General features: G+C 42.9%; 1 protein-coding gene across 4 annotated transcripts in view; it reads right to left on the bottom strand.

Annotated features, from left to right (window-relative positions):
• Positions 1 to 5,704: 5,704 nt before the first annotated feature.
• Positions 5,705 to 27,142, bottom strand: part of LOC139408641 (regulator of G-protein signaling 3-like) — a 206,015-nt gene continuing 184,577 nt past the window's right edge. For 3 of the 4 annotated variants that reach the window (XM_071152789.1, XM_071152791.1, XM_071152790.1), the window contains 5 exons: positions 25,283 to 25,356; positions 11,202 to 11,303; positions 9,666 to 9,727; positions 8,385 to 8,551; positions 5,705 to 7,735 (listed from right to left, as the gene is read on the bottom strand). In XM_071152789.1, the coding sequence (XP_071008890.1) occupies positions 7,535 to 7,735; positions 8,385 to 8,551; positions 9,666 to 9,727; positions 11,202 to 11,303; positions 25,283 to 25,356 (606 nt within the window). In that variant the 3' untranslated portion in view covers positions 5,705 to 7,534. Of the gene's footprint in view, positions 7,736 to 8,384; positions 8,552 to 9,665; positions 9,728 to 11,201; positions 11,304 to 17,610; positions 17,768 to 25,282; positions 25,357 to 27,142 lie in introns of those variants that run through there. The other variant, XM_071152792.1, reaches the window with a different exon arrangement.

The following is a 27,142-nucleotide window of genomic DNA, read 5'->3' as shown; positions in this document are numbered from 1 at the left end:
GGCATGTCTGGTGGGATAAGTGTGTGTGTCAGAGCTGTGTGTGGTCCTAAGGAACTGTATTTTCACACTCTTGACATCCTTCCACAAAGCTCACTGGCATAACCTGAGAAGCTATTCTGAGATAGAGGTCCATTGTGTTCCTGGATGTTCTGAATGCACTCACATGGAACCAAACACAACCCATCATCGCTAGTAGTCTGGGTGTGAGAGACCCGATCAAAACAATTCAGAGGTGTTTACAGTGTGCCGGTCTTGCTGCAGCCAATGGGTCCCAGGGTTGCGCAGAGGGGTGCCTTATATGCCCCTAGACCTCTCAACGCTGCCCCATAACCCAACCCACTCCTCCATCTACTTCCCATTCAGAGCCACATGCCCATCTGGAACCAGGATTGGTGACAACATTCACATCCATATAAATACACACACACCAATTCGCACAGGTGTGCAAAACACATCCATGCAATGTCACACTTAGCAAAAAAGAAAGACAAACAAACAAATAACATCGACTGTCTCAGAACACCAACTGTGTATGTGCGTGTCTCAGAACATCGACTGTGTATGTGCGTGTCTCAGAACATCGACTGTGTATGTGCGTGTCTCAGAACATCGACTGTGTATGTGCGTGTCTCAGAGCATCGACTGTGTATGTGCGTGTCTCAGAGCATCGAATGTGTATGTGCGTGTCTCAGAACATCGACTGTCTATGAGCGTGTCTAAAAATATTGATTGTGTATGTGCGTGTGTAAGAACATAGATTGTGTAAGAGCGTGTCCTGTTCTTCACGTTATGCTAGCTGTCTGAATAGGGTTGGTCAGAGCTGCCCTGACACACACACAAACACACACACCCCGGGAGAAAGAGACTTGATTAACAATGTGCTTAAGTGAGAAAACAGAGCTGTCTTGACTCAATGTTGTCCTCTTTGTTCCATTAAGCTGCAGCTCATTCTGCACGGGCACTGAGAGGACACCTGCTGCTAGATCCTTCCTGTGCTATGTGGGAGGGAATTGGGCTTCTCTGGCTGAGACTCAAGGGGGGGCAGCTGTTTTAGAGAGGCTGCTTCCCGACATTAACACACACACACACGCACACATATACACACATGCACGTACACACACTACTGCCCACACACACACACACAAACACACACAGTGCCACCACTCACCCCCAGTCGCCCTGTTGCCATGCTGCTGTGAGGCCACTTCTCTCCAACAATTCCTCCCCCTCCCGGGCCAACCAGGATTCAGGGGGCCGCATGGTTAGGGTAATTGCAGCTGGGAGATGTGGCAGTTCCTAAGCAACTCACCAAGAGCCAGTGGGATTGCCGGTTTGAGTATTACGGATGAATCAAGTCTAAAGCCCCCTATTGATGACACACACAGTATATGCATTCACACTGTGTGGGAGAGAAGATTTTGAGAGCAGTCAACAAGCACTCTGTTGAGTTGTGGACCAAAATGCATCTAGTCTGACTACTTCTTAATGTCAAAGCAGAGCTTGTCAAAGGCTCTGTGAGGTTTAATTATTGACTATAGGAGCACATGAACAATAAACATTCCACCGCATGCACTCAGAATGATAATTGCTGTGTTACAGTGTGTCAATGCCATGATTTATAGAAATGATACAATTACTTTATGGTGATGAGGAATCAGATAGAAGACTGTAAATTCTTACATTAGGGAATTATACTGTAGATGGAACATTTATCTGAAACAAGATGTTTAGGAACAGATCATGTAACCATGATCAGAACCATAGATGACCGGTCATATGGTAACAGAGTGACTCCATCAAGCAGAGCATTCTATTTGAAATGATCCTAGGGGGATATGCATGTGAGACACACAGCACTTTGGCCGGGATTCAAAAGGCGTGTTTCAGACAAGCGGTCAAGAGCATTGTGGAGCATGCTGCAAATATCTGCTCAACAGTTCATCAGCTTAAAAAGTCAAGTACAGTGCATTTGTCTACAATGCGTATTTGATTGAATCCCGACCTAAGAAACTTAGTTGAGGTTCAGCTTCTATGTTCTGAGAGGATTTGTCAGTGTTCGTTTGTAAAGTAGGGATGTAACATGGATACCATGACAATAAACACTCAAGATATGAAACACATTTCACATTTGTCCAAGTCTGTTGTTCCAGATGGCCAACGAAACGACTTCTCCTTCACTGGGTAGAATATTTTCATTTTTCAAGCATATGAAAATGTCATGTAAAGTCAATTTACCAGGGGACGGTGGTAGACATGGTTGAATTGGGACAAAGGAGGCAATAGACAGGAAATGTGAAGTGCTCTGCTGTAACTGACTGACTAACTGATGTGGGGATATGGCAGAAACAGATATCTGGGAGGAAGGAAGAGGATTTAGGATAAGAGGCTGGCCCGTGACTAGGGCCTCCATGGTGGGAGGGAAAAAAGACTGGAGATAATGAGGAGTAGAATAAAGACAAGGGGAGGAAACAAGAGCGATAGAGAAGTCGAGGGCGAGTGGTGTGTGTGTGCGTGCATGTTTTCGTGCGTGTGTGTGCGTATCTGCACGAGTGTGTATGTGTGTGTGTGAGCACATATTCAAGTGCTTGTCTGTGTGAAAAACAGACGGCAGCTGGTGAAGGAGATTAAAGTTTCTATCTCTACTGTAACTGCCTCTTCAAACCCCCAACTGCTCAGATGCTAAAAACACCCTCCTCATCCCCCTTCCTTCCACAAGTCCTATACCACCCCTACTTACCCCCACCCAACCCCCACCCTAAAACTCATCATAGACCACCGACCGTTTCCTCTGTCTTCCCCCTCTCCTTCCATCTGTGAGCTGACAACAGAGGTCCATTTGGAAAGTGGGCACGAGATCTTTTTTTCCACTGGGTGGACAGAAAGAGGCTACAGAAGCAGAATGTGGCTTTATTCAATACGTATCGCTGAAATTCAGCATTACAGAGTTATTGAAATTTAAAGGCAATATTCCAGCATTATCGGAGACTTCATTTACTGTTAACAATGCAGTTTAGTAGGAAATTACCTTCAAATCTCTAGCAAGCTATCTGTAACGCTTCAGCAATACAGATTGAATATAACCCTTATTCTTAATTTTCCTCATAGTGTACGGTCATTAAGTCAGTGTTGTTTGTTGTTTTTCTCTGCACTAATAAAGGCTTTATTCAATCCGTGTCGCGGGAATTCAGCATTACAGAGTTACAGAAATTTAAAGGCAACGTTCCCGCAATAGTGAAGACTGCATCCACTGTAAAACCTGCATATGTTTGTTCAATCGGAAATTATCTCTACATTTATATTGTGCAATCTGTAACGCTTCAGGGATACAGATTGAATAGAGCCCTTAGTTAATATACTTTATTGTACATTTTCTTTGCAGATCAGAGATACAGGCCGGGATTCAATCCAATCGCACTTTGTCGACTAGGCACCTTTTAAAGGCAACATTACCTTGTTCGCAGAGACTGCATTCAAGCTACATACAGAACCAGTAAAAACTTTCGACACACCTACTAATTCCAGGGTTCTTCTTTATTGTACGATTTTAGAATAAAAGTGAAGACATGAAAACGATTAAATAACACGTGTGTCACGCCCTGGCCTTAGTATTCTGTGTTTTCTTTATTATTTTGGTTAGGCCAGGGTGTGACATGGGTGATTTATGTGTTTTGTCTTATCTAGGGTTTTTGTAGTCTATGGGGTTGTGTTCAGTTGAGTGTTCTAGGTAAGTCTATGGTTGCCTGGAGTGGTTCTCAATCAGAGGCAGGTGTTTATCGTTGTCTCTGATTGGGAACCATATTTAGACAGCCATATTCTTTAGGTATCTTGTTGGGTGATTGTTCCTGTCTCTGTGTTTTGCACCAGTTAGGACTGTTTCGGTTTTTCCAAGTTTTCTTATTTTGTATAGTGTTCACGTTTTCATCTTTCTTTAAAAATGTTTATAAATAACCACGCTGCATTTTGGTCCTCCTCTCCTTCCCAGGAAGAAAACCGTTACAACGTGGAACCATGTAGTAACCAAAAAAAGTGTTAAACAAATGTATTTTAGATTTTAGATTCTTCAAAATAGCCACGCTTTGCCTTGATTACAGCTTTGCACAGATGTTGGCATTCTCTCAACCAGCTTCATGAGGTGGTCACTTGGAATGCATTTCAATTAACAGGTGTGCCTTGTTAAAAGATAATTTGTGGAATTTATTTCCTTAATGCGTGTGAGCCAAACAGTTGTGTTGTGACAAGGTAGGGGGTATACAGAATATAGCCCTATTTGGTAAAAGACCAAGTCCTTATTATGGCAAGAACAGCTCAAATAATCAAAGACAAATGACAGGCCATCGTTACTTTAAGACATGAAGGTAAGTCAATGTGGAAAATTTCAAGAACTTTGCAAGTTTCTTCAAGTGCAGTCAAAACAAACATCAAGCGAAATGATGAAACTGGCTCTCACCACATAGTTACCTCTGCTGCAGCGGATAGGTTCGTTAGAGTTACCATCCTCAGAAATTGCAGCCAAAATAAATGCTTCACAGAGGTCATGTAACAGACACATCTCAACATCAACTGCTCAGAGGAGACTGCGTGAATCACGCCTTCATGGTCGATAGCTCCTGCAAAGAAACCACTACTAAGGGGCACCAATAATAAGAAGAGACTTGCTTGGGCCAAGATACACGAGCAATGGACATTAGACCAGTGGAAATCTGGACATTGGTCTGATGAGTCCACATTTGAGATTTTTGGTTTCTACCTCTGTGTCTTTGTGAGACGCAGAGTAAGTGAATGGATGATCTCACGTGTGGTTCCCACTGTGAAGCATGGAGGAGGAGGTATGATGCTGTAGGGGTGCTTTGCTGGTGACACTTAGTGGGACTATCATTTGTTTTTCAACAGGACAATGACCCAACACACCTCCAGGCTGTGTAAGGGCTATTTGACTAAGAAGGAGAGTGATGGAGTGCTGCATCAGATGTCCTGGCCTTCACAATGACCTGAACTCAACCCAATTGATATGGTGTGGGATGAGTTAGACTGCAGAGTGAAGGAAAAGCAGACAAGTACTCAGCATGTGTGGGAACTCCTTCAAGACTGTTGGAAAAGCAATCCAGGTGAAGCTGGTCGAGAGAATGCCAAGAGTGTGCAAAACTGTCATCAAGGCAAAGGGTGGCTACTATGAGAATCTCAAACATAAACAAATGTATTTTAACACTTTTTTGGTTACTACATGATTCCATATGTGTTATTTCATAGTTTTATGGTCTTCACTTTTATTCTAAAATGTAGAAAATAAATAAAAACCCTTGAATGAGTAGGTGTGTCCAAACTTTTGACTGGTACTGTATATCAGCTCAATCAGAAATTAAGAGTCAAGCCTGGTATTATCTACTGCTGATTGGATTGAATCCTGGCCTAAAACCTGCATCTCAGTGCTAGAGGTGTCACTACAAATCCTGGTTCGATCCCGGGCTGGATCCCGGCCGTGATCGGGGGTTCCATAGCGCGGCACACAATTGGCCCAGCATTGTTCGGATTAGGGGAGGCCGTCATTGTAAAATAAGAATGAATACATTGGCGCTCATACTGTAATAGATGTTGGATATGCATATGTATTTCTTCTCCAGCTAATTTCTTGGATTAACAACATGTAACAAAGTGGACATACTGATATGACATACAATTCACAGCGAATTAAAATTCAGAGACATTATTTATCATTTCACCAGTTGGTTATTTTATTTATTTTCAGCAATAACACCAAATGTATTTCTATTGTCTTTTTCGCTTGCTATCTTGGGAGATGCGTTTGAATTGTAAACAATGAAAATGATCAAATGCATTTCAGAAAACTCCTGACAAGCAGTGTATGACCAGGAAAGGGCAGACTGTAGCCACCCGTCCTCATTTCTATAACAATACATGTCAACTTATAGCTTTGAGTCTCTCATATTTACATAGATACAGCCAGGTTCCAGCTCAACACAAGTGAAACCTCTTGTTTTTTTCTGGTTTTTACTTTATTTTCTTAAAGAATTATATGTACATCCTTAACCCCTAGCTGCCTGCTGCCAGGGTACACAGTTAGAATGACTTACTTAATTCATGTATCTATTCTTGATTAATTACTTAAACTGTAAATCAACTTTATAGCAGAATTTTGCAGCACAACTCTTACAAATAAAGTGTATAATACAGAGCTCAAGACATTGTCTTTCGGATAAAAATGGAAAAAAAGGAAAATAAACAAAAACATATTGCACTTAAAGCCAGGACAGCGGTGGACCTGGTTTGTGGTTAGGGGAAGGGAGAGCTTTCATCTGAGTGCAATGGGTGAAGCATCCAGCAAGATATCTAAATAAATAGGCAGACCTTTGTACAGGTGAAGCGTTTGTTTTATGAAAAGAGCAACCTCCCAACAGTATTGCTCAGTATACTTATGGAGTGCAGGTTTGAACTTAAAACGATTAAAAAAAAAAAAACATTTTATGTGTAAAAACAAAAATGAATAACAATAAAAATCAAGCTTGGAAGCTTAAGTGCCTTAATGTCCTGAGAATGCTGCCTCGTTGAGTCTAGGTGGCGCTACAATGAATTGCTTATCAGAACACAGTCAAGTGTTACTTCTCTTTTTTCGACGGTCTTTGGAAACAGGCAGCAAGTCTTTTCGAGTTAGAGTGGCACATCTCTGCTTTTGCAGTTTTGGTCCGTTCCGTTGTTGATATTTTTCCATCTTTCTCTCTCTCTTTTCCCTCTGTTTCTCAGTGTCTTTTGCTGTATGATTTGGATGAATGCGACAAGGTGAGACCCTGTGAGGGAATGCTGAACAGAACAGATGCTGACTGTGCTTGAGAGAGTTGTGTTTCACCGTGAACAGAAAAAAAGATGCAAAACCAGACAAAAAAGCGGCTTTTCGTCCAGTCATCCAGACATTGATCCAGCTATCACGTTTCACCTTTTTCTCGCAAGCCCGTTTAGAAATGGTCATTGTGAGACATTGAGAATCTAGGACAAAACAAACCTATGCGTCGTACCAACAGCATTTGAACTGGCTCTAAAGGAGGAGGAGGAGGATGGGGGGTGTAAAACAAAAAGAAGGAAAATATCAACAAAAGCGCCAAAACAGTACCGGACTGTCTTCATGTCTGCGGAGGTTTCAGCACCCCATCCTTTCTACAGTACGTCCGGACAAACCAACGTATATCGTTATGAACCACAGACAGTGATCAATTATCAATGAGAGTGATCAGAGAAGCGTCCAGCAGTCACGACTTGACCAGCTGTCCTGACTGGGCTCTCCTCTCCATCCCTTCATCCATCCACCATCGGTCCGTCATCATGGTCGTTGTGTAAACAACATCCCCCTCAATGGCACAGCCTAGCTTTCTGTCTCTCTCACACCCAAATTATAGTGGGACAGGAAGATGGCAGAAACAAAACAAAACAGCGAACGTATGAAAAAAATCAACCCCCCCCTGCTTTCAAGTCAATGTTTTCTCTCTTTCGTTGTTGTCTCTCACTTTCTCTCTCGATCTCTGTGTGTTTACGACGATGAGGAGGTGGACGTGGTGCTGGCCTTCTTCTGGTTGACTAAGTCCATGTAGAGTTCTGAGCGGAGGAAGCGGGGGTATGAGTCCTTCTCCATCAGGCCATATATCCTGCGCTGGGCCAGGTCGAAGCAGGAACGCGTCACATTCTGAAGGTTGTCCTTGGTGTGCTCTCGGGTGTACGAGTCCAAGTTCACCTGAGAAAGGGAACGAGGGAAGGAGGGAAGGGAAGAAGCAGCAGAACAGGTTAGTTTCAGTGCTACTGACAACTGGTTCCAGTTGTTGGGGCTGATTTGTGATTTGAAGTTTCCACCCAGCTCTCCAGGTTTGAAACAAAAAGGGAAAGGGGAAAAGTGAGGGAGTCTATTTGGTGTGTGTCAGGCGGCCAAAGAAAGCCAGTTTGTCTGGAATGATCTCATGTCCTCTCCAGCTCACTCGTTCCCTTGTGGGAGCACCTTCTGACAGGCATTACACATTCATCACCTAACATCTTTAGCAGGGGAACAATGCTGAGGGGGCCTGCCAAAATCACTGCTTTTTCTATTTACAGCAGGAACAAGTTCATTCATGGCCTAGTTTCTGTCAGGCAGGAGTTAGAAGCGGACATTCAAAAAAGGCTGAATCAAGACAAGTGAGGTTGGAATTAGAGAACATTATCTTAACTAAGGGGCCGCTGACTAAGTCTTTTCCAGTAAGTCAAAGTAAACAATTTGGAAAATGGAAATGGAGAGCTCATTTAGGTATAAACATTGCCTAATGGCTGGAGAGGGTAAATGACAGTTTAATGATATTTTCCACCATCCCTTGTGGGTACGGGTCTGTGTTTGTAAGGGGATTGCTGCTCACCTCTTTACAAGACTGGATGGCGATGTATTCAGCAAATACTTTCTTGGCTTTGGACGCCATCTTGGATTGCGACTTAATCTTTTTGTAATCCTCGCATGCTAGCCAGAATTCCAGATTCTCTTCGCTGAACTCTGTGCGCAGGAAAGCTCTGAACGCTGCCAGGCCATCTGAAAGGAAGATGAAAGACAGAGGTGTGGGTTAGTGGACGTGACTGGAGAGCCATGGCAACACAGCGGCATCTCTCTCCATGTGGGAGACAACCTAAAATAGCACAGTAGCCAAGTCCATTGAATCACGCTGTTAAAAAGGGGACTACTAAAGCCAGCATGCAGTCACCTCCGAGACACCTATCCAGTCACCTCCCATATGCAACAATTATCCAGCATCACCTCACTGACCCTACACTATACTCTGTTACTTTTTCCTGTCATCGACACCAGTAATTGGAATGCCTTTTTCAATGTTGTCTCTGAACAAAGAGAAGCCTTTCTTCTTCTAGGTGGGGTCAGTTTGCTTGTCAATACATTTCTGTTGATTTGGCTATTGAGATTGGTGTTTTTAATTACTTAAGGAAAAGCCATCAGCAGGGTAAGAATAGCAGGAAGCAGATTCCCACCCTGCCTGGTCGCCCACACCTTTCCGTTCACATGAACCCCCTGGGGAGATAACATTAAACTAAGAGCAAAGGGAGGAAAAGAAAGGGATTCAAGTGTTGTCTCACTAAAGTGTTGTTCCGCTAAGAGAGGGAGTTGAATAGGGACTTGAACAACCAACCCCACAGCACTCAGACCAAGGCTATGAATTATTGAAGAATATAAATACAGTAATACTACTCTGAAGCATTCTCTCTCCCTCTCTCTATCAGCCACCTAGCCTATAATCTGGTCGCTCTCCCCATACACTAATGCATGGTTCTATTCATCCACTGGGATTAGTGGGAGAGCTGCAGCAGAGTGCCTCAACAGACTGCCCATTCACTGCAGGCGTGCAACAACTCACACACACTGAATTCACATCTCAAAAGCAACAAGCACAAGCAAGACATGCATGCTTAATGCACGTCAATATGAGCATATTTACAACCCGTACCAGACACCCCCCCCCCCCCAAAACACATGCACATTGTTCCTTATTCATAATCAATGCAATTGTTCCCCATGCTTCAGTTCAACTTAAACCAGATACACATTGGACCATATGGCAATCAACCCGGATGGGCATTAGTCTTTGATTAAATGGATGGAGAGAATAAATAAGGAGAAGAATAAGAAGCAAACTTACATTTATGGGCCAGCAGCTTGTCCAGAGATTCCCCCCATTTGAGTGCCTCCTCCGGGGTGGGCCTGCAAATGAAAGCGGAGCGGTTCTTTAGCAAGCCCATCTCTGCCAGGTTTCTCATAGTGTGACCCATCCGAAGCTCTGTGCTCCACTGTATTGCACTGGACTGGTAAGGAGCGTCAGTGTGGTCCTTTGGCTAGTCCTCTGTTCAATTACTATTTCTTTCTTCTTTTTCTCTCTTTCTTTGCTTTTCTCTCTTTCACACTCTCTGGCACTCTGGGGCTGTGTGTGAGCGAGCGTGTGTGAGTGGATATGAGTGTGTGTGTCTAAAACTGTCTAACTTCCTCCACTAGACTACTCATCTTATACTCCCTCTTACTGCAGCTCGGGAGGCAGGGAGGGGAGGGACTAAGCCGGCCAATGGGGAGAGGGTTTGAACCTGAGGGTCCACCCCATAGCTTTTATGCCCGCCCCTTGCTTCCCTCATTTGCTCTGCTCTCTGATAGAGGATAAACTTATTTTCCTTCAACACATCTGCAGCCTTATTGACATGGCAACAGAGGAATATAGGACCCAACCATTTGAATCCATTCTAATAACACTACATGCAGAGACACTACTGGTTCTTTGTTACCATTTTCTACCTTATTTACATTTTTTTTTACATCAGTTACTGTTGCAACTGGCTCCGTGAATAAATTCTCTCTCTCTCTCTCTGTGGACAAAACGTGTATGTCTCTCTCTACAACATTGCATAATACAGTATAATGTATGACTGACTACTTTCACATACTAAAAACAAATGGACCTCCTGCTCGCTCTGTTACGGTTGCTGGGCGATATTTATTACATGATGCACGCTTGAATTTAAATAGCAGTTGAGTAGATACAGCTTGTGTTCAAGCGAGCATACTCTAAAGACGCAATGGCAGACTATACATTAGACATACATTAGCCATTGTACGGGACCAGGATCCGTTTTGTCAATCAAACTAGCCAAATAGCTACAGTATAAATACAGTATAGAAATAGATATGTAACCACGGATATTCACTGGACCTATCGCTCTGTTACAAGAGTTCACCCATCACTGATCCATCAACATTTCACAATGTTGCAACTCAAAATCAACCACCAGAACACAAACATGAAATCTAATACAGATACACTCTCTGAAACATTCTCTATTTAAACAGGTAGAAATAGGAACATAAAATAACTATATGGCTGCCTTAACCAAAGCCATAACATCTACCTAACCTGTAACGGCAATCACATCTGTCTTAGCTTATGGATCAACCAGAGATGGTTAAACACAACGAGACGTAATTAATCAGTTATCACTCCTCCTTTCTTCCCTGCTTAATTTCTGTCTTTCTCTCAGTGGCTTTACAAGCGCTTCTTCACAGTGCCAAATAGTCTGTCTCTCTGAGCCAAGTCATCACCAGCTGGGGTGGGACCCAGAATGCGGGCATGTGACAAACACACACGACAAACACACTGACAAACACACATAGCTACACACAAAAAAAAACTCACTTTACTGACTTCAAGGACTTGTCGAATTTTCCAGCTGGGTTGCTTCCGGGAGACTCATTCCTCCTCCTCAGGAAAGCAAGCCGGTTCTTCATGTCTTTGGCCCTGAGTATGGGAAGGACAGAGAGAAAGAAAGAAAGAAAGAAAGAAAGAAAGAAAGAAAGAAAGAAAGAAAGAAAGAAAGAAAGAAAGAAAGAAAGAAAGGAATGGAGAGAGAAAAACAGAGAAAAATGAAGAAAGGGATGTGGAGAGACCAAGTGGGAAGAAGGGGGTTGAGTCTTCCAGAAATTAAAAACAAAACAATGAAATCCAAGTCATGGTAAACACAGCTCAAGTTTAAAGACAAACTCCAGTGGTTCAGATCAGTTCCATATGCTCAAAATCAGAAGAGGGAAAAAGTGCCAGGGCTGTATACATTTCAGACTTCAGCAGGATATTCAAGTGCAGTAGAGTAGAGTGGTGTGCAGTGGAAGTTACAGCACAGTGACAGCTAGTATCTCTCCCTCTCCGTTGTCAATGTCTTCTTTCAATATATCTCTCCTCTAGTTCTATCCCTGGCAGGTCCTTGTGCAGGGAGTGAGTGAATCTTGCAGTGAAGGAGGAGAGACTCACTCCTCTGAGCGATCACACCATTCTCCAGGTGCCGAAAGGGACCCTGAGAGGGAGATAACCCAGGGCCGGGGCCCTCGGGACGGGACACGGTGCACAGCTGCACCCCCTCCACCCCCATCACCCAAACTATACCCCCCACCATCAACAACACCCTGCATCTCCCTTTCCCATCACCATCTCCCCAGAGACCCTAGTCTTCCATGCTTTCCAACAATCCCTGGCTGGCTCCTGGCTCCTCCCTCTGACCTCACATGCTTCCTCAAAGGGACACGACCCCACACGATTCCCATTTCCTGGTTGATTTCCACTGTGTATTAGCTATTAGCTCACGCGTGAACACGCCGCTGTCCTAGTCACTGTCAGATGGCCTAATGCCACCAAGAGCCCCAGTGAGACCACCAAACCCAAAAAAGCATTTCATTTTTGGAGCCTGAAAACGCACACACATTCAGTATAAATGCTAACACACACACATTTAAACACACACCTGCATACTGTACCCATGTACACCCTCACCCTCTCTCTGCCAGTATCCAAAGGCCCTCTCCGTGCACCTGATCATGTGGGTTTTCCAGCCATAAAAAATAAAAAATAAATAAAAAACATGTCCTCAAGCTGAGGCTGGTTAGAGTGTTATTGTCTCCTCGTGGCGAAGCTTCTGGAAGTGGCTCTGAAGGCATTCTAGACGGAACTTCTTCTCTCCTCTCCTATCTCTTCAGCAGGATGGGAGAGAGAGAGAGAGAGAGAGAGAGAGAGAGGGGACCATGTGCAACCCCCTCCATCGCGTCCCCCTGACACCAGATGTCTCTGCATTCCTCACTGAGCGAGATCAGGAAATTGATTGTAAAAATAAAAAAAGGCAGACCTCAAGGAATGTGAACAATCTTTTTCTAAAATCCTGTTGCTGATTAGTGTGTATTTTTGTTTTAGGGCTATCTGGGTGACAGGCTTAGCAGCCATTGTGATTCATCTAAAAACAGAAGGTGATCTTTAACAAGGCACCATAAAAGGTTATAGGTGTTGCAATGGGCATGATTTTAATATTCCAGAGTAGGGCTGTATGAAACCATGCTCTATCCAGATGAGGAGCTAGCTCTAGCGTGAAGTAAAATTGGGTTGTTTGATGTGGTGAAAAACATTCAACTCTACCTCTGGCACAGTTTTTCTCTCGACAACCCAGTCACCAGTCTGAGGTCAGCACACTACCTCAAATAAAAAGCTGTTTTAGAAAGGCATAAAATCATCATAGAGAAGTGGAATGTATTTGATTGCTCTGTTTTTAGTGTCCATCGCCATTTGGCTTATAACTATGTGAGGTTAAAGCCGAATAGGGGTACCATGCCAACATATGTGAGAAAAGGGACTCGTTTTTCAGGAGCGCTGGCAAATATTTGCAAGCCTAATGATACCATTTATTATGCATGTCTGGTTTCAATACAACTTGAGTGAACTACGCTGGACCAGGCTGGGTGGAAATCTATGACAGGGCTGTGAACACTGGTCAGTGAGAACTGGGAGAGGGATCTGAATTCACAACTCTACATTGCCACTTTCTGGCTGGATTAGTGTACTACAGAGATATGGCCCTCCATTCTCAACATGTTAATGTACTGTGGCAGAATAATTACTAATAACATTCAATTGTTTGGTATTAAAAGATGATGAAAATCCCCTTCTGATTTACAAATCTCACAATTCTTGGGAGGAATAAACTACCCTATAGTGATGAAAACTACAGTAAAATGTCATTTAGCTTAACAGACCATCCTACAATCCATTCAAACCATCTCAATATTTCAGTAGTTGAATAGCCTACTTGTTTGTGTAAATACCATTCTATAATCCTATGCCATGAGTCTATACGTGTTATTGAGAGCCAAGCACATGTGAGGCTGCTGAAATGTGACTTAGGCTGAGGCAGTGATAAGGAGGTTACACACATGGCAGCTCTCTGGCCACGGCCATCTATCACATTGCTTCTGTGATTATTAGCTCATACACTGGGCCTGAGGGGCTGAGGGCTACAGCAAAGGCCAGTATCAGAGTCCCCATTCGGCACAGGGAAGACACCACAGCCACACATCCACACAGCCACAAAGGGCAGGCAGGGGACACATTCTACACAGCTCAGTTAGCTTGTTCACCACACGGCTGGGTGTCGTCAGGCCCCCTGCCCCCAGGCTAGATACCCCAAGAAAACAAACAACCTGCTGGGAGAACAACTGGTACTGCAAAGAGGTGAAGGGGCAAGAGGGGATCAAGGAAATGAGAGAGAGAGAGAGAGAGAGAGAGAGAGAGAGAGAGAGAGAGCGAGAGAGAGAGAGGCCCAGCATTGTCTGCTCTCCTTGTCTCATCTCTTTGTCTCCTGCATTTAACCCTCAAACCCTCTCCCACCACTCCTAACTCTGCATAACATACCCCATACTACAGAGCTAATCGCCCACCCACCAGCGGCAGTGGAAGACGTTATGTGTGTTCCTTTCTTCATTAAACATAGCCCTAACCCTGACAGGGCAATCTGCTTCAAAAATGGCAACATCCCTCTACGAGAGATGCTCTCTAATCCCATCCATCCAGAAAATACTTCTGTTACCTCCCATGTTCCCTATCTGCCCGGCAGAGACGTGTGTGTGTGCGTACTTGTGTCCGTGTAGAGGGGGCTGGAGGGTCTTTGGCGCTGCAATTATCTCAGGTCTTCGTGTTATTCCCACTTCTCCTGGCTCACATTAGAGACAGTAATAGCCTCTCTCCAAGCTAATACTGGTACCGTGAAACTGGGCCACGCTCCCAGGGATCTCTAGCTAGCTAGGCACTAAGAACTCAAGGGGAGAGCTGGAGCGCTGGGGAGGTGCAGAGAGACACACTGCAAATGTACTGTAGATGTGCTAGAGTGTGACTGTCTGACTGACTGACTGACTGACTAACAACCACAGGGGCTACAGGGGGGCATGTCAACACCAACAGTAGATCACATTGCGAGATAAAGAACTGCATTGATGTACTAGAAATGTGCAACAACAAAGTAATAACATAGTATTGTACCCATGTGTAAAGTACTTAAGTACTACTGAAGTATTTGGGGGTACCTGTACTTTACAATTTAAAGAATTGACAACTTTTACTTTTCACTACATTCCTAAAGAAAATAACAAACGTTTTACTCCATACACTTTCCTTAGTACCCAAAAGTACTCATTACCGGACAGGAAAGGACAGGAAAATGGTCCAGTTCACGCACTTATCAAAAGAACATCCCTGGTCATCCATACTGCCTCTGGCGGACAAACTAAACACACATGCTTCATTTGTGAGTTATGTCTACGTGTTGGAGTGTGTCCCTGGCTATCCGTAAATAAATAAAAACAAGAAAATGGTGCCGTCTGGTTTGATTAAAATAAGGAATTTGAAATTATTTGCATTTTTACTTTTGATACAGGATTAGAATTTTTTTTTCAATTTTCTCCTAAAATGACATACCCAAATCTAACTGCCTGTAGCTCAGGACCTGAAGCAAGGATATGCTGGTTGGTACCATTTGAAAGGAAACAACTTTAAGTTTATGGAAATGTGAAAGGAATGTAGTAGAATATAACACAATAGATATAGTAAAATATAATACAAATAAAAAAAAAAACATTATTTTGTATTTTTTTGTACCATCATCTTTGAAATGCAAGAGAAAGGCCATAATGTATTTTTCCAGCCCAGGTGCAATTTAGATTTTGGCCGCTAGATGCCATCAGTGCATGTGCACAGTTTTAGACTGATCCAATGAACCATTGCATTTCTGTTCAAAATGTTGTATCAAGAATGCCCAAATGTGCCTAATTTGTTTATTAATAACTTTCATGTTCAAAATTGTGCACTCTCCTCAAACAATTGCATGGTATTCTTTCACTATAATAGCGACAGTAAATTGGACAGCGAAGTTAGATTAGCAAGATTTGAAGCTTTCTGCCAATATCAGATATGTCTATGTCCTGGAATATATTGTTGTTACTTACAACCTCATGCTAATCGCATTAGCCTACGTTTGCTCAACCGTCCCGTGGAAGGGACACCGATCCCGTTGAAGTCAAGTATATTTCAGAAATTAGATTTACAATTTGATACTTAAAGCTGCAATATGTAACTTTTTGGGCTACGGACCAAATTCACATAGAAATATCAGTTATCGGTCTGTCATTCTCAGTGAAAGCAAGTCTAAGGAGCAGTATGTGCGCTATTTCTATGCTCCACATTCTTAAATTTTATTTTTGCGTATTTTACTTCCAGTTTTGTACACCAGCTTCAAACAATATTTTTTGTAATTAAAAATACATTTCACAGCGGTTAGGATGGCACAACAAAGAATTTTAGCAATGAGGAAATGGCGAAGTGATTTCTGCAAAGTGCACAATTAAATATATATTAAACCAAATACTTTAAGACTTTTACTCATAATAATATTTTACTGGGTGACTTTCACCAATGTATACTACAGAGTTATACATGTATAGGAGCATGAAAGATGCACATATGCATATTACTGTCAAGTCCCACTATAGAATCAAAGAAAACGCCTGCCTACCCATTGTCTGGTGTCTACAGTCAGTCCTGCTCTGACCTACTGTACTAGATGTTTCCACCATGTCAGTTCATCAGGGTTGTTAAAACACAGCTGCTGTTGCTTTGAAGTGGATCCCTTATACATCCCACCTTCCTGTTCCACCCGGTGGCTCTGTTTCCCACGGTGTACTGGATCCCCTCTCCACACCTCCAGGCAGCCCCATCCACTACAGCCAGGGGAAGGCGTAGAGGGTAAAGGGATAGGAGGTAACCTTTGGGTTTGTTTTTGCCCCGTCTGCCACTCTGGCTGTTTGCAGTAGATTATGTGCCTGGCCCTGCACCGTGTACACAGAGCACACACATACCTCGCCTCTGTGTGTCTGTGTGTTTGTTTCAAGTTTTAATGTCACATGCACAAGTACAGTGATATGCCTTTCTTGCAAGCTCTAACCCCAACAATGCAGTAATCAATAGCAAAGTCATACTAAAAATAACAAGGTGTGTGTGTGTGTGTGTGCATGTGCGCGTCTGCATAACATGGCATAGCTGCACATGTCCCTGTTATTCCCCACTATGAGGACAACAACAACAACAACAACAACATCAACATGGAGATATCATGGAGCAAGGGACAGTAGGGTCCTCACGTTCTTTTACCACAGAGTAAATAAGAATGTGGGTTTCCAGAGTCGTTCTATGGCATAGAGGTAGACTGTTTAAAAACAGAGCAGGCAAACACACTGGGACAGAAATGTGCTTTTGCACGAGCTCCTGAGAGCATCTGAATTCTGTCTGGAAATATAGTAGTACATTATTTTCTAACCAAAGCAAATGCTGAACATAGAAATGTTCCTACATTGTTCAGTATATATAAGTCAACACTGCACGGACCCGTCCCCTCTTAACTGAGCCATCTGCCAAATGTAAATCTAAATGATCAACATTACCCACCTAACAAACCACAGAGACCACATAAGAAATCCAGGCCAATTATTAAAAGACAAGGTCAATCTTTAGCTACAAGTTGAAGTCTCCTCAAAATAGTTTTAATCACACGGGAGTCCTCTCACCCAGCGACTGGCAAATGAGATTCAGAAGAGAGGTCAGCTGGCCTCCTAACAGCTTTTCAGTAGTACCCCACAGAGCCTAAAACATCATATCCCTCCTTCTCTCTCTCCCTCCCTCTCCCTATTTCTTCCTAATGCAGCAGAGAGCACACAGAGCATACTACCCATGGGTTCCAACTTCTTACCTTTCCAGGTACTTCTCCGAGAAGTCAACCATAGCAGGGAACATGGGCACAAGTCTTTAGGGTCCTGTGTGTAGTCCTGTGTGTATAGTGTGTGTGTCAGAGCGTCAGAGCGCTGTGCTCGGGGCAGGGGTAATTCAGTTGTCACATTCCTCTAACCCGGAGAGGCTCTGCTGTAGCTTTATATAGTCCAGGGGCCAGGGGAGGCGGGCTCAAGGCTCACCCAATCACAAGGTGCTATTCTGAGAGGATGGAGCTGCATTCTATCTAAGCCCGAACAAGCCTGGGTTTTATGGGGTAGGAAATGCTTTCATTTTCACAAATATATAATCACTTAATAGCTACTAATGTTACAACTACACCTGTTACTGCTATTACCTCTGCAACATCAATTAGTAAACCCTCTAATACTATACTATTACAAATGCTGCAACAACTAATATTGACCTTGTAGAACTCGCTATTACTACTACTACAGCAATATGACATCCATCTTCACTATCACTAGTAGACATAACTAGAGATGACTCAAAAATCGAAAATCCATTTCCACCATTTTTTATTTTTTCCTGTCATGTAGCACAACAACAGGTGGATATTATACTAGCACATCTGGTGTAATGTTATCCTTTGTCTGGTGTGTGTGTGTGTGTGTGTAAGTGTGTGAAAGCTTGCGCGCGTGTGTGTGTGTATGGAGTGGAGGGGAATGAGAGAAAGAGGGAGAGGGGGCTAGGTGAGGAGATAGTGGCCTGTCTAGTAGACTGCCTGGATAAAGGCCATACCTACTCAGCATTAAACTCAGGTTCCCTCTTACAAACTTTGTCTAGAATTCAATCAAATATGCTCTTCAAATACCTACACATTCTGCTTCCTGAGGCTCCTAACGTTTCAGCTACAACAGACTCTCGCTATAGGCCATTCAAAAACCAGGTGTCACCACTCTGTGTCTGCATAAACTTAACACAGGTACAGTATGACTGATGACTCCTGCTCCCTCCCCACTCTACTGGCCAGTATCTAGCACGGTCAACCGGTGTGAGCTACAACAACCACCTCAAATCAGACACTAAGGCTATGCCACAGTCACCAGTTAGCCCTTACCCAGCACCATTCATTAATACTTATTAGCCAATTAACAGTCCAAGCTTAATGTCCATTATAGTCTTGAATAGCAGAGTATTAAATACCAGTAAATATTGTTGCAATTGTTTTCCATTCCACAAAGAGTTCTAGGTTTATTCCTACTCAGGATTCTGAACGTGAGATACGAATGCACAACTCAAACATGTTCAGCAACATCAATGCACGATTTATGCAAAACATCAAGTTGCACTCGCATTGAGCCCATATTGCATAGTTTTCCTAAAAACAATCTCATGTGTTGATTTTCTCCCTACGTACATAAGTGGAAATGTGTGTTAAACATGGGGCTTTAAGGGTTCTACAGACCTTACGTGAACTACGCATATCACAAAATGGGCGGCTCCTTGTAGAACATAGTCCTGCTTACATGGCAGGTGTTGCTATATCAACAGATTTTTGCACAGATTCAAATCTGTGACTCTAGGGAGAGTTCATTACGCTGTTTTGGGGGCAGTATTGTGTAGGCAATGAAGCTGTTGCTTGGAAAAAATATGTGAACCCTTTAGAATTACCTGGACATCTGCATAAATTGGTCTTAAAATGCTATCTGGTCTTCATCTAACTCACAACAATAGACAAACACAGTCTGCTTAAACGAATGGCACACAAACAATTATAACTGAACACACCGTGTAAACATAAACAGTGCAGGTTGGGAAAGTATGTGAGCCCTTGGATTTAATAACAGGTTGACCCTCCTTTGGCAGCAATAAATTCAACCAAACGTTTCCTGTAGTTGAGATCTGCACAACGGTCAGGAGGAATTTTGAACCATTTCTCTTTACAAACTGTTTAACTTCCACAATATTCTTGGGATGTCTGGTGTGAACGTCTCTCTTGAGGTCATGCCACAGCCTCTCAATCGGGTTAAGGTCAGGACTGACTGGGCCACTCCAGAAGGTGGAGTCCAGAAGGTGTTCAAGCCATTCTGTTGTTGATTTATGTCTGTGTTTTGGGCTGTTGTCCTGTTGCAACACCTAACTTCTGTTGAGTTTCAAATGGTGGACAGATAGCCTTACATCTTCCTGCAAAATGTCCTGATAAACTTGGGAATTCATTTTTCCGGCGATGATAGCAAGTTGTCCAGGCCCTGAGGCAACAAAACAGCCCCAAACCAGGATGTTCCCTCCAACATAGTTTACAGTTTGGTTGAGGTTTTGATGTTGGTGTGCTGTGCCTGTTCCTTCCAAACAACACAAATTTAGTTTCATCTGTCCACAGAATATTTTGCCAGTAGCGCTGTGGAACATCCAGGTGCTCTTTTGCAAACTTCAGATGTACAGCAATGTTTTTTTTTGGACAGCAGTTGCTTCTTCCGTGGTGTCCTCCTGTGAACACTTTTCTTGTTTAGTGTTTTACTTATTGTATACTCGTCAACAGAGATGTTAGCATGTTCCAGAGATTTCTGGAAGTTTTTAGCTGACACTAGGATTATTCTTAACCTCATTGAGCATTCTGCACTGTGCTCTTGCAGTCATCTTTGCAGGACGGTCACTCCTAGGGAGAGTAGCAACAGTGCTGCAATTTCTCCATTTATAGACAATTTGTCTTACCGTGGACTGACTTTTAGAGATACTTTTGTAAACCTTTCCAGCTTTATGCAAGGAAGCAATTCTTAACCTTAAGTCTTCTGAGATCTCTTTTGTTTGAGGCATGGTTCTTCTCAGGCAATGCTTCTTGTGAATAGCAAACCCAAATTTTGTGAGTGTTTTTTTATGGGGCAAGGCAGCTCTAACCAAAATCTCCAATCTCGTCTCATTGATTCGACTCCAGTTTAGTTGACTCCTGACTCCAATTAGCTTTTGGTAAAGTCATTAGGCTAGGGGTTCACATACTTTTTCCAACCTACACTGTGAATGTTTAAATTAAATAAATGTATTCAATATAGACAAGAAAAATAAGAAACTATAATTTGTGTGTTATTAGTTTAAGCATACTGTGTTTGTACAATGTTGTGACTTAGACGAAGATCAGATCAAATTTTATGTCAAATTTATGCAGAAATCCAGGTAAATCCAAAGGGTTCACATAATTTTTTCTTGAAATAGGCTGTGCATCTAAAGTAGAATTTTGCATTGATAACTAAATATAATCTCAGCGACTGTTTAAACAACGAAAGGTATTTTGTTGAGAAGTAAAATGATATGAAGCTCTATTGTTATCTGATGGAACTGAACACATTGAAGCAGCATATTAAACTGGGATAATACTGTAAGTCACACTAGCAAGTATAACAATATTGCTAGGGCATATTATTTAATAAATCTGATTGTTTCACATGGAGGTGTAGAAAACTAAAGGCTAGCTAGCTTGCTATGCTTTTGTCAGGCTCAAGTCAGTTAGCTACTGCTAGCAAAGGATGACGCCTCTTCTTTGATTTCACCCCAAATGAGAAGACAATAAAATAAAAAACACGGACCATGTTAAACAAAAGGCGTGCGTTGATCCAAAAAATCTGACTCTATCCAAGTACACACACACACACGGTAAATGACGGCCTTTAGGGGGTCTTTGAGCCACAGGAATGATCTACAGCTTTGTATCCTGACCTGGCCTCCTATGTATGTATGGGGGGCCTCTGAGAAGACTGAAGGTTGCATAGTGTATACACTCTTTGGTGATTGGACCAGGAGTTAGATCACGAGGAGATAAAGTCTGGAAAGGTTCAAGACACATACGGAGGCCCAGAAGGATGGTTGAGAGGTCTTCACTAAGGAAGGGGGGAGGAATGAAAGACAGAGCCAGGGGGGGGGAAGAAGGAGCATGATTTACAAAGACAAGGCTTCAGGTTTCAGACTGAACTCGGTCTCCTGGTAAAAGAAAACAATGGAGAAAGTGAAATCTGATGGATGGATGTGAAAAGGAGAGAAAAATAATCCCTGTTAAAGAAGAGGTCATGGGGGTAGTAGGGACAGGTGCAGTTTACAGCTACATAGTTGAGTAACTCAATAGATTGTCATGGGTTCGAAGAAAGGACATTGTAGATTCATCTTGAGCAAAGTGCTTAATCAAGGTAGTATATGTAGCACACACTAACTGGAAACATGTAAGATATATAACTGTGATTACCCTAAGGAAAATACTCCTGTAACCCCAACCCAACACAATTAAATTGTAATCCAACCGTTGTACACGTCAATCCCCAGTTTCATCAATATCCTCCCTACCTATGCTTTTGGGAAATTACTCAAAAGCAACAACTCTACTCTACTTTCTTGTAACCCGCTGCGTTGTTACCCACATATGCCTGATGGTGTAAGTGACTGCATATACTGTTTTACATGATTATTCCCCACATCTGGCGTGTCACGTTCTAACTTCCCGGAGCTCCATCTCATACTGAATAGGCTGGGGTATCAGCCTGTAGAGAGGACCAGATTCCCGAGACAGCATACACAGGTACTGGATGTTGTCGACTGGTGTCCCGCTAGCGCCTATCCCTATCCCTATTAACTAGGCGTAAATATCGAGAACATAGATTGGAATTGGGTCAGTCACATTTGGCTCAATTGAGTCTAGACAGAAAATTCTAATTGGAAAAACCTCCAAGAGAAGACAACAATAGACATCCACTCAACATGTACATATGTAGGATTTAAATTGATCAGTATTTTGTTGCTGAGACTTTTCCTGCAATGCAAGAAATGCAAACTTGTAATGTATTTGAGTTTTAAAAAGGCTTCTAAATTCTGTAATTTCCACTTTGACATTTCAGGCTTGATTTGCCCCATTGAAAAATGTATCAACCCTTACAAAAATGTCCATTAATTATAATTCACATTTCCTGATGCTGCAGGTTTATTTTTCTGCTATAGCAATCTGGCTCAAATTAAGATCCTACATCTGTAGACTCACTTCAGAGGAAGTGTGACATTGAGGTGACACTTAAGGACTTGGGAACAGACACTTTAGTCACACGCGCACGCACGCACACGCACACACACACACACACGTAGGAGGTGTGGTACATCCCTCTCAACAACTGCACATTTACATTCTCAAACTCTCAGCTGCATAAACAGACTATCCTGGGGCATTCAAAAAGTGGCGAGGGATACCAAAATGTGTCAAGTAGTGACTTATGTCATTAACATCTAAACTGAAAATACGTGACATTGTATTTACTTAATGATTATGCTCAAATGTGGCTTTTGACGCTTCTGATTTTAATTTTCATCCTCTGTTGATATGCTGAGTAGCTATCAGCATTCAGGCTGAGCAGCCATTTTAAATGGACATTGTCCTTTCGTCTCCATCTGATAGTGTGAAGAAGGCTCAATCAACAGCTGATGAATCACTGAGGCGATAATGGCACAGGAATCCCCCTCAACACACACATTTGACAACACACGCAGTGCATTCGGAAAGTATTCCGAAGACCCCTTGACTTTTTACACATTTTGTTACGTTACAGCATTATTATAAAAATGATACAATAGTTTTTTCCCCTCATCAATCTACACACAATACCCAATAATGGCAAAGTGAAAACAGGTTTCTATAATTTTTTGCAAATGTATAAAACAGAAAAGCATAAATACCTTATTTACATAAGTATTCAGAGCTCAGGTGGAGCCTGTTTCCATTGATCATCCTTGAGATGTTTCTACAACTTGATTGGAGTCAACCTGTGGTAAATTAAATTGATTGGACATGATTTGGACAGGCACACACCTGTCTACTGTATATAAGGTCCCACAGTTGACAGTGCATGTCAGAGCAATAACCAATCCATGAGGTTGAAGGAATTGTCCGTAGAGCTCTGAGACAGGATTGTGTCGCAGCACAGGTCAGGGAAACCAAAAGATTTCTGCAGCAATGAAGGTCCCCAAGAACACCCGTGGCCTCCATTATTCTTAAATGGAAGACGTTTGAAACCGCCAAGACTCTTCCTAGAGCTGGCCACCCGGCCAAACTAAGCAATCATGGGAGAAGAGCCTTGGTCAAAGACGTGACCAAGAACCCGACGAACACTTCGGGACAAGTCTCTGAATGTCTTTGAGTGGCCCAGCCAGAGCCCGGACAAGAACCCGATAAATAATCTCTGGAGAGACCTGAAATTATCTGTGCAGCAACGCTCCTCTTCCAACCTGACAGAGCTTGAGAGGATCTGCAGAGAAGAATGTGTGAAACTCCCCAAATACAGGTGTGCCAAGCTTGTAGCATCCTACCCAAGAAGACTCAAGGCTGTAATCGCTGCCAAAGGGGCTTCAACCAAGTACTGAGTAAAGGGTCTGAATACTTATGTAAATGTAATAGTTCCGTTTTAAATTTTTAATACATTTGCAAAAATGTCAAAAAAACGTTTTTTTTGCTTTGTTATTATGGGGTATAGTGTGTCGATTGATGAGGAGAAATAGCTATATAATCTGTTTTAGAATAAAGCTGTAACTTAACAACATTTGGAAAAAGACAAAGGGTCTGAATACTTTATGAATGCACTGTACACGCACCATCTTACATTTAATTCAAAACAGGCCGTTAGGATAGAACATGACATTAAACATTTTAATAAAACAATATTTTTATGACAGTTTTTATGAGTGCCACCCATAAAAAAGACATACCGGTAGCCTACACACTTTTCACATGTAGCTTGTTATTGTCAGTCAATCAAAGCAGCAGCACCATCAGAGGCTCCATGTGTCACATGTGAACTGGGAGATTTCTAATCAATGCAAATGGATTTACAATTACAGAATTAAGTTGGCTAAAATGAGAAGCAGTAGGATACAATGGTCTCCCAACAGGTAGGCTGTTTTAATATGAACAGCCTACCTGTGCTGAAACAACAGAGTGCACCGCCTCTCCTGAGTCCTGACTCCACATTGAAGTAAAAAATATAAAAAAATATTTTTTTATAAAAATGATTCTTTAAACACTTGTATTTCGACTAGCTGGATAAATATAGATTCTATTTTTCAAATTGTGAAATCATTTCAAATGCCTATCTGACACCTCTGTGAAAGGTCTATGGGAGAGTGAATGGCAAGTATGGGCTTGTGGCTTCAGCCATGTTTGATAGCCATGAGGCCATAGAATTAAGGCTAATGACATTGACATGAGGTGACACTGTACGACTGACTGTATGCTGCAGGGTCATCCATGTACAGCATAAGAAAAACTATTATTGCATTACGCCACACTACCCCTACCGACAATGAACAAAAAACTCTTTGTCTTTGGATTATAAAGGTTAGCATAACAGAGCTACAGCAAATGAAAATGTGTATTTAGAGTTCATATCAGTCACAGCCAAGAATGGGAAACAAAAGAATCCCACATTTTTAGCAGTGCAGACATTCTCTTATTCAACAGTGTTCATGGATCCAATTTACGTAAAATAGGGAAACTCCATAAAGCAGCATTACTAATGCTAGTTTGATCAAATGTCTGCACTGCTAGAACACATGACATGGGATTCCCCATTCACAACACAAAGACATTCTCAATATTAACTACAAAGAAGAGAAGAGAGGGGGTAAAAAATAAAGACAGGAAACAGTAAATCAAAGGTTGTTTGGTTACTTACAGGTTCTTGGATTTCTTTGACTTCTTGGACCCTTCGGGGCCAACGTCACAGCTGCATGGGGATCCGGCGCTGAGCTGAAGGGAGAGTAGGGAGAGCACACACTGCATCATCCAGTCTCCCCAGTCACAGTAGAGATTGGCCCCTAAAGCCTCACACTGGGCCCCTAAAGCCACTAGTCCCTCCTGTGCCACTATCTCCTAGGCTAAAGTATGCAGTGTGATGGAGGTAAAGGGTATCTAGTCCAGTCTGTAACACACACAGCCAGGTCCCACTCTGGCTAATCCTCAACAGCACCCCAGCACATACTCCTATCGCCTCCGGGCCTCTCTCTGTGTGTGAATGTGTGGCTGACCGAGAGTGAATGCATGTGTGTGTGTGAGTGAGTGAGGTTGGCCTACGCTATGCATGTGTGAGTATGTGTGAGAGAGTCAAGTTGTGTTTGTGTGTGAGTTTGTGTGTGAAAAGAGTGTGACACCAGTCTGGTAGCCCTGGCCCCAATTAAGCCTAAACCTAAGCCGATAGGCTCCAGTGTCACATTACACTTCCCGAGCCCCTCTGTCTCTGATTGGCTGAGAAAGAAAAGAGGGGGAGGAGTGGAAGAGGGGTCATTCTCTGGTAATCTGCTGGTCCGAGACTGTCCTGGGGGAGGTGGAGGTTTCTGTGTGTGCGTCTTTACGCACGTGCGTGCGCGTGTGTGTGCGTTCATGCACACACTTGAGCGTGTGTGTGTGTGTGTGTGTGTGTGTGTGTGTGTGTGTGTGTGCAGCTGTTATTGGACTGAAACAATAAGTGCTCATTGGGAACCCATTTCCCCATACATTAGGTACAGTATAGTTTCTTTCCCCTGCCTGTGTCTCAAAGTGACAAATGAGAATAACAACAGACACGGACTAAAAAAGCACGTCATTGTGCTATTGAACCAACAGTTGGCAAGGAGTTCACAGCCATTGAACCTGTGCTGTGTATATAGTTGAGGTCAGTGCCATCTTAAAACAAAATCAAAGTCAAACTGAAGCTGTAATGCCTCCTACCCACCTATTCAACAAATCCCAGTCTAAAGCACACACAATCTGTTTACTTGTACCCTGTGTAGTGTTTTGATCATAGCCAGAGTTCAGATACTGAGCTGGCGCGTTCCCTTGACACTGCTAAAGGTGTCGCTGAAAGTAGAGCTACTGAGATGCCGACCAAAACAACAAAAAGCTCCTGTAAACTAGCGTCTAAAGATCAACGTGATCTGCGTACACAGAAAATGACAAGTACTAACTATGAGGTATCTGCGATCAACAGATGGATATCTCTATTCCCTGCCGTGAAATCAATAGATTAGGGCCAGATTAATGTATTTCAATTGACTGATTTCCTCATACTGTATGAGCTGTAACCCAGTAAAATCGTTGAAATGTATATTTTTGTTCAATGTACGTGTGTATGTCTGTGTAGGTCATTAGTAGCCTCCTGTCCACCTCCAAGCTCCAGACGCTCAAGGCTGACAAACATACACAAACGCACAGACACAAACACATGCACGCACTTGTGCACTGACCAGATCCCAATGAGGTCAGTAGGGTCAGCAGCAACATCAAAATTAAGTGTTTCATCTTAGTGTGGGAACATGAGAACCAGGGTGCCCCAGACCCCAGGGAGCTGTCTGCCAGGCTTTGCCCCAGTAACCAGAGAGGATGGGGGGGGGGGGGGGGGCAACCCAGTCCTCCTGCTATTTACCCACAGGGTTTACTGTAGGAATAGCTCATCCAGAGGTCATAACTCCACATTACTGACCACAGACACAGGGGAATATGGTTTGCTTTTGTCTGCCTGCCTGCCTGCCTGCCTCACACACACACACACACACACACA

Source organism: Oncorhynchus clarkii, chromosome 5 (genome assembly GCF_045791955.1).
Source record: "Oncorhynchus clarkii lewisi isolate Uvic-CL-2024 chromosome 5, UVic_Ocla_1.0, whole genome shotgun sequence".
NCBI classification, from domain to species: domain Eukaryota; kingdom Metazoa; phylum Chordata; class Actinopteri; order Salmoniformes; family Salmonidae; genus Oncorhynchus; species Oncorhynchus clarkii.
This window is presented reverse-complemented; position numbering and strand designations above follow the sequence as displayed.